The sequence below is a fragment of the Rosa rugosa genome, chromosome 4 (genome assembly GCF_958449725.1).
Source record: "Rosa rugosa chromosome 4, drRosRugo1.1, whole genome shotgun sequence".
Classification (NCBI taxonomy): Eukaryota; Viridiplantae; Streptophyta; class Magnoliopsida; order Rosales; family Rosaceae; genus Rosa; species Rosa rugosa.
This window is the reverse complement of record NC_084823.1, coordinates 56,402,683-56,410,728: the sequence shown is the minus strand read 5'-3', so window position 1 is coordinate 56,410,728 and position 8,046 is coordinate 56,402,683. Positions and strand designations below refer to the sequence as shown.

Below are 8,046 nucleotides of genomic sequence, written 5' to 3'. Positions count from 1 at the left end.
CTTCAGATTCCCCGTCCGGCAGCAGCTCCTTACCGGCGAGGTGAACCAACGCCAACCATGAGCGCCACCGGACGAGAAGAGATTTGCAAACCCTAGACGCAGAGCAGTTCAAATTTTTTTGCTCTTTAGGGTTTAGGACGTAAGGTTAAAAGATTGATCCTTCTTCTTAGAAACCAAAGAATCCATTCTCCCCTAATATAATAAAAAGAAATACCAAATTAGTAAAAGCGAAAAATGAATCCCCATTAGTATTATGGTTGTTTGAAAGCATGTATTGACTGTCACTTTTTAATTCTACCACATCTCACATATATTTTGAGGGGATTAACGAAATTAGACCTTTTTAACAAACGAAAACACCCTACAGTACTTCATATGGTCCAAGTCTCCAAAGTGCATTCATCCGTACTTTAACCCAAGTTTTTTCATGGAAATGTATATATTTAGATGTTATGAACACATTCATCGATCAAATCTATTCAACAATATTCAATAAAGGTCAACCGGGCATATGAGAATCATTTGGCTCCATCTCCTCTCTCTGGTCCAACGCACTCGTCGCTAAAAATATCCATGCCATGCAATCATGCAAAGAATAGCACACCAAAATAAAACCATGCAAAAAATAGCCATCACTCTAAAAAGAAACACTTCGTGTACGGTTGGTTCCATCAACAACACATCAAATGCCCCCTAAAACCCCTCCCATCCACAGCCCTAAACCACCCCATGCTCACGTACATGATCCATATACATACTTGAGATATATTTTTCCTCTCCATTGCCTAAGGAGCTAAACCTAGCTCCAGTGTTGAGGAAGATAAAAAAAAAAGTAATAATAATAATAATCAAGCCGTGATCTTCCTCGCATTATCGTCATGGCAATGGCGGCAGCTCTTCCTGCGCTCCTCGTCCTCTGCATTGCCTTTCCCTTGACGCAATCCGCTGCACCGCTTCCGGTTCTCAGGGAAGATTACTACGCGAAAACATGCCCGGACTTCCAGAAAATAGTCCGGGAAACCGTCAACACGAAGCAGATGGCCAATCCCGTCACCGCCGCGGGCACCCTCCGCCTCTTCTTCCACGACTGCATGGTGACCGGCTGCGACGCCTCCCTTCTCATCAACTCCAACCACGTCAACAAGGCCGAGAGGGACGCTGAGCCCAACCTATCCCTCTCGGGGGATGCATATGAAGTGATAATCAAGGCCAAGACCACGCTCGAGCTCACATGCCCAGGCGTGGTCTCATGCGCCGACATCATCGCCGAGGCCACACGTGACCTCGTGAGCATGCTCGGCGGGCCTTTCTACCCCGTCAAGCTGGGACGCTTAGACGGACTCGTGTCCAAGGCCGACAGCGTGTACGAGAACCTCCCAAGGACTAACCAAACCGTGGACGAATTGATCGAGTACTTCGGCTCCAAAGGCTTCACCGTCGAGGAGATGGTGGCGTTGAGCGGCGCTCACACCATCGGATTCTCTCACTGCAAGGAATTTACCGGCAGATTATTCAACTACAACAAAACCACCCCGACCGATCCCGATATGCACCCAAAGTTGGCCGAGGCTTTGAAGAAGACTTGCGCCAACTTCGAAAAGGACACTTCCATGTCAGCATTCAACGACATGATTACACCTGGAAAGTTCGACAACATGTACTACCAGAACCTGAAGAGAGGGCTAGGGCTCTTGGCCTCGGACAACGCTTTGGTAAAGGATCCGAGGACCAGGCCAATTGTGGAGTTATTCGCTAGGGACCAGGAAGCGTTCTTCAAGGCCTTCTCTAAGGTCATGGAGAAGACCGGCTTATTTGGAGTGAAGACAGGGAAGGATGGAGAGGTGAGACGCCGGTGTGATGCGCTTAACAATGCCATTTCAGCTTAGAGAGACAGAACTGGGACTTGATGAAGAGAGAAATTTTTTTAAATTTTATTGTTTTTCATAATCTATGAGAATGAAAATTTATGAGTTGGTGGGATGTGCGATGATGATGGTGAATTGGTGATGATGAGATTGATCATGATTATGAATGAGATATATGGAAATAAATAAATTGGTTTAAGTTTGTGAACAATGCAAGATGGGAATAATATATATTGGTTTTCCCTCTCCATCGGATTCACATCTCCGTGAAAATGTTTGCTTATTAGGGTTTGATCGAAAATAAATGTCATGACATGCATGTTGTACTATGCAAAGAGGATGATGTCGATGTATTCTCTCAATGAAAAAAAAGAAAAGAAAGAATAAATGTTTATCTGATTTACATCTTTAATTTATTTAGTAATCATGATTATGTGATGATTGATTTAGAAATTTTGAAGAACAACTTTCACAAAGATGGGAAATCAAACTACTTTGACTCCTGATGGGTTAGGAGAAAAAGATTGAAGCTGCTAATGCCTTTTCTTCTTGTTTTCCATGAACATATTGAACTTTTCTTCTCAAGTATCTTATATTTATAAACAAGGATTTCACCCTTTCATGTTAGAGCTTTTACATGTAAAAGACATATGCATCCTGTATTTTGAACAAAAATAAATCATTGTTTGTGACTGATGAAGCATTTGATCTATGATGGGATGGATTTAGATCGAGTTGACAATATCTAAAAGCAAGTTCATATATATGAAAATTGAAGTCAAAAGTATTGATGTGATCAGCTTTTCCTTCTAGACGTGTTATAAACCATTGCAGATATGGGTGTTCTTCAGAGTGAAAAATGTGTATATCAAATTATAGGCAAAGGCAAAATGGAATGGCTAACAGGGGGTGTGTCTTAGTAATACGGGAATATTTTCTTTTCTTCAAGGAAATTACACCATATCTGTTGAGAATGAAGAGCTGACAACGTAGCCAACGCCATTAACCAACTCTGTTTTTCTCAACCTTCTCACTACATTGTAGCTGTTATTAACAAACGCAGAAAATCCCCTAAAACCTCTCTCAATCTTCCATCCAAAACATTAGCACCTTCCAATTTGTTCAAATCCATATACATAAGGAGGAGCTCTAGCCCTGTTCCGTTCAAGCAGCTAGAACATCTCAGACTCAGAGGCAAAAGCAAAGCAGGTCTTGGTGTCTCAACAAGCCTGCTTTTCAGCCCTTCCTCGTCATAAGCAAAAATGGCTCTTCCCGTACTCTTCCTTCTTTTGCTCTCCATTTCCTTCACCGAATCGAAGCTCACTGTTGACTACTACAAGAATACATGCCCCGAATTTCAGAGAATCGTCCGGGAGACGGTGACCCTGAAGCAATCTGCGCAACCCACCACAGCAGCAGGCACTCTCCGTGTCTTCTTCCATGACTGCATGGTGGAGGGCTGTGATGCATCAATACTAATTGCCTCAAACCATTTCAATGTGGCGGAGCGCGACGCTGAGATAAACCACTCCCTATCTGCAGATGCCTTTGACCTTGTGACCCGTGCCAAGACAGCCCTTGAGCTCACCTGCCCCGGCATTGTGTCATGTGCTGACATTCTCGCAGAAGCAGCACGAGACCTTGTGACAATGGCGGGTGGTCCATACTACAAAGTGCGCTTGGGACGCAAAGATGGTTTTGTTTCCAAAGCTTCAAGGGTGGAGGGGAATCTAGCCAGAGCCAACCAAACTATGGATTCCATCATCAACCTCTTCGCTGCTAAAGGGTTTACAGTCGAAGAAATGGTTGCTTTAACCGGTGCACACACAATTGGGTTCTCTCACTGCAAGGAATTCACAGACCGGCTTTTCCATTACAGCAAAACCACCCCAACAGACCCAGAGCTCCACCCAAAGTTGGCCGAAGGATTGAAGAGGACTTGTGCCAATTACACAACAGACACAACCATGTCTGCCTTCAACGATGTGATCACACCAGGCAAGTTTGATAACGTCTACTATCAAAATCTTAAGAGGGGGCTGGGGCTCTTGTCTTCAGACCATGCTCTGGTTAAGGACCCAAGAACAAGGCCTTTGGTTGAGCTGTACTCTACAAACCAGGCTGCATTCTTCAAAGCTTTTGCTCGTGCCATGGAGAAGGTTAGTATTCATGAAATCAAGACCGGGCGTAAGGGAGAGGTGAGGCACAGGTGTGATGCGTTTAACTCCATTAGCGCTTAGAAAAGGAAGCAGAAGAAGAGGATTTTCATGGTTTCACATGTAAGAAGTTGATGATATATTCATGATTGTAATTGTTTAGATGTATGATGTATCTGAGCATTACCTTTAGACACAATGCAAATACAATTCAATACTTGATGCTGTAAGCAAATATTAACATATATAAAAGTCGATTGGCCTCCATAATTCACTGAGATAACAGAACTGTTTCTAATTCTACCCATTCAAATGGAAATCAAAGTTGTAGACGCAGAGAAAACTGCATCATGGCTAATAACTAGTCTATTATGTACTAGTGTTGATTACACGACTTCATTGCAGATTGCATACATGAAGTTGGAACCCTTAACATCATCTTTTACAGATTTACCATAATCTCCACTTTCTTAAAACGAAGATGCTCTTCTCTCTCAACCTTAAGGGAGACAACTTACAATTTACTTACAGTAACGTAACAAAGGACAGGAATTGATATCCTCGGATTCCTTTTCTTGCTGCTTACCAGTGCTACCTCCTTTCTTGATGCATTTGCGGCAGAGCTTACCATGTGTATACAGAAGGCAGTTCAGATCAAATTTAAGTTCATCTGGTATCCATTGGTTAAGATGAAGATATGTCTTATTCCTGTCTGCTCCAACTGGAACCCAAGCCATAGCCTTTGCAATCTCAAACACCTGCATAACCATTCCAAAAGTCAAAATAAGCACATGACAAATTATGAACCACTTGAACCATCATACTACTAACTACTCACATGGGTGTCCACAGGAAAATCATCTTGCTGAAGTTGGAACATTAAAACACAAGCCACCTATCATCCAATTCCCAAATGTTATCATCTCAAAGAACACACAGCGAAATATATAAGCCAGAGTACCATATATAACATCTCAACCCAAGCAAAGCAGCTCAACATCACTACCAAAAGATTTACCGTTTTTGGACCGATTCCTTTAAAATGAGAGAGCTCAGACTTAATTTCATCAACTGACAAATCTCGCAGGTACTCCAAGCAAAGCTTTTCCTTCTTCTCCAACAAACAACTCAGCATGTTCTTAATACAAGAAGCTTTGGTCTTAGCTAAACCACCACATCTTATGGCACTCTCTAAGCTTTGTGAATCAGCAGCCAAAACCTTTATCACAAAACAAAACAAAACAATGCAATTCAAAGCCAATGTAAAAATGCAAGTCCAAATCCATATCCACAAACACACACCCAAAATCTCTAAAAACATGCATAGGTCCTTAAATACTTCAGAGTTCCAATCTTTCTCATTCAATATTGACACCCAACATGTTAATATTCCAAATGCATCAAAACCCACCAAGGAAAAACCATTAAAGCTCAAAACTTTACCTCTTCCCAAGTTGGAAAAGCTGACTTGAGAGAAGCAAAGGCTTTCTGGGAATTAGCTTCCGTGGTATTCTGAGACAATAAAGTTCTCACTAACCCATCCAAGACACTCTCTTTTTCATCCGACGGCTCTGAACTGACGGCAGCGTCGCAGCCGTTGGATGTTTGAGAACTCAGTCGCTGTTCTCGGTACTTGGCGAACTCTTGGGGGAAGCCGTGGAGGGCCAAGAGGTCGTCTCGGACGGACACGCATTCTTCTCGGGTGGGTCGGGCGTGATTCGGGTATGGGTCCTTTGGGGTCTCTTTGGTGGTTTTGGGTGTTTTGGTTGGAGGTTTTGGGTGGTGGTCAACCTCCACCTGCTGCTTTCTTTTGCGGCTTTTCGGCATTGTTGTTGTGGTAGCTCCGCCTTGGGTATTCTTTTTCCAGGCGCGGGCGCGCTGTACATAAGTTGGGCTTAATCGGACTCATGTCATTGGGCTGGTCCAATAAGCAATCACTCACTAATCTTGTGTGAATTTGAGTTTAGCACAAGGGGAATACATAAGCTGGTGGTAATTGTCATTTAGTCCTTGTGTTGTTGTAAGATGTACATTTTGTATTTTGTAGACCCATATATATTGTGTGATTTGACCTTTTGATATGGAGTTGATATGAAAAGAAATATTCTATGCTTGGCAGTTGCTAGGTAGCTCTAGTGTATTTTTGATTCTCAATACTATTGAGTAAATAGATGTCAAAACCAACTCATTGGTATAAAATAATATATATATATATATATATATATATATATATATATATATTTGTGAGGTATTAGAGGGAACTAAAGAGTAGTTATATAAATATATCCCCAGTTGTTGAATAGATACCTTATTTTTTTGTAGAAATTTAAAATAGCAAACCACACATAAGTTCTTGACAAAAGATGAATTCTCAAATACATCTCTATAGGTTGATTTAGAGCTTATAAGGACAAAATTTTATACATAAGGTCAAGTTGTTATTTTGTTGTCATGTGTTAATAAGATATTTACAATTCTAACTTTCATGCATGGATAACTAAATATTAATTTTTTTTTTTAATTCAAACTCTTTTTTGTTCAAATTCTGCTACTGCACTCGCTACACTCATACTTGTCAAGTTCTGCTACTACACTTGTACTCGTGTTTTGCTACTGCACTCGTCTAATTCTACTACTACACTCACTGCACACTTATGCTCATCTAGTTCTACTACTACACTCGTATTCGTCCAATTCTATTACTGCGCTTGTACTCGTCGAGTTTTGCTACTACACTCGTACTCTTCCAATTCTGCTACTGCACTCACTGGAAATTTAGCTGCTACTGCACTCGCTGGAAATTTCCTTTCTCTCCTCAAAATAAAAAATTAAAAAAACCAACAACAATGGCTACCGAATTGGGAGTATGTTTTGCCGTGAAATCAACCCTCCTTGGCTACATGAACTTGTTAAGGAATACAATATGTAATAATTGAGGGGCAGTAGCATTTGTGCACTGCTATTATTGCCTTTGGCATCAGTAAATGAAGGTTTCATCTTGAATTAAAAAATATAAAAATAATAAATAAAAAAAGAGAAGAAAGAAAAGAAAAGAAAAGACTACCGACTCACCCTCATGGATTTGCTTAATAATACAACCACGATGGCATTTTGGTAAATCTGCTAATTGCTTAAAAACTCACAGAAGCCATATCCAGTCAAATCAATGAAACTGATCCTCAATGGCATCAATGTAAATTTTTGAAAGGAAAAAAAATTTTACTGAATAGAAAAAAGGATAAAAGAGGATTGATTAATCACGAAAAAAAAGTTTAAGGATGTGTATTAAAAAAATAAGTGAATGTATATAAACTTTCTCGGAACTACAAAGTGGAAAAAAAGTAAAGACAAAAAAGACTACAGCATGTGGGCTTGGCCCTAGTCAAAAAAAGTAACCACCACTGAAGCATAAGCCCCGTTCAGTTAGTCCAAAGGACCAAGCGAATAACTGTACAAATCGGCCAATTTACTCTGGGTTGAAGACCATGAAGGCTCCACACACGTCTCAGCCTCATCGCATTAAGCGATAGGACTCCAACTCAGCAGAGTTTACCCATTTCCAGGCCTGCATCTCTGCAGATAGTGGCCCGGGGACTTTCCTGGGCCTGATCCTCTTTCAAGAATCGCAGCCCGATCGCTTTGTCCAGTGATGATGTTGCACTCGTTGAGTCACAAGGTTTATAAAAGCCCACACGATTCATGCGCAGTTCCGATGTGGGAGTAGCAAACGCTACCTAAGTAGGAGATTGTGCTGTCTCAAACTCTCAATATATGCTTGTTTGGTTATGTTAATTCAATCAGGAAGAGGAAGAACCAAAACACTATGATTCCCATAAGCTTCAGAAGAATGACCCAGATTCTACTGCAAATGTTATACACATAACATGCAGCTTAAAAAATCCTTCAAAATCTACAGTTAAACTATCATGGGAGGAAACTACTCCATGTCAACCATCCACATCCACTTTACGTGCAAAATTCTTCATATATCCTAATGCTATAAAGCTAAAACTACGAATCATATA

At 41.0% G+C, this 8,046-nt stretch overlaps 3 protein-coding genes across 4 annotated transcripts; 2 read left to right on the top strand and 1 right to left on the bottom strand.

Annotated features, from left to right (window-relative positions):
• The first annotated feature begins 767 nt into the window (after nucleotides 1–767).
• On the top strand, nucleotides 768–2,076 carry LOC133742089 (peroxidase 41-like). Its single transcript, XM_062169777.1, has one exon. The coding sequence runs from the start codon at nucleotides 879–881 to the stop codon at nucleotides 1,884–1,886; it is 1,008 nt and encodes a 335-aa protein (XP_062025761.1). The 5' UTR covers nucleotides 768–878; the 3' UTR covers nucleotides 1,887–2,076.
• Nucleotides 2,077–2,764: 688 nt separating this feature from the next.
• Nucleotides 2,765–4,131, top strand: LOC133741735 (peroxidase 41-like). The gene has a single exon (XM_062169465.1). The coding sequence runs from the start codon at nucleotides 3,128–3,130 to the stop codon at nucleotides 4,103–4,105; it is 978 nt and encodes a 325-aa protein (XP_062025449.1). The 5' UTR covers nucleotides 2,765–3,127; the 3' UTR covers nucleotides 4,106–4,131.
• A 143-nt stretch (nucleotides 4,132–4,274) lies between these two features.
• LOC133741736 (putative DNA glycosylase At3g47830) lies at nucleotides 4,275–6,053 on the bottom strand. Of its 2 annotated transcripts, XR_009862085.1 has the most exons (5): nucleotides 5,465–6,053; nucleotides 5,040–5,240; nucleotides 4,860–4,916; nucleotides 4,482–4,779; nucleotides 4,275–4,402 (listed from the first exon to the last, which is right to left on the bottom strand). XR_009862085.1 is itself a non-coding variant. In XM_062169466.1 (4 exons), the coding sequence occupies exons 1-4, from the start codon at nucleotides 5,846–5,848 to the stop codon at nucleotides 4,543–4,545; spliced, it is 879 nt and encodes a 292-aa protein (XP_062025450.1). In that variant the 5' UTR covers nucleotides 5,849–6,053; the 3' UTR covers nucleotides 4,283–4,542. The 2 variants fall into 2 exon arrangements, 1 of the variants encoding a protein (XP_062025450.1); XM_062169466.1 differs by having other exon boundaries at nucleotides 4,283–4,779.
• Nucleotides 6,054–8,046: the final 1,993 nt, after the last annotated feature.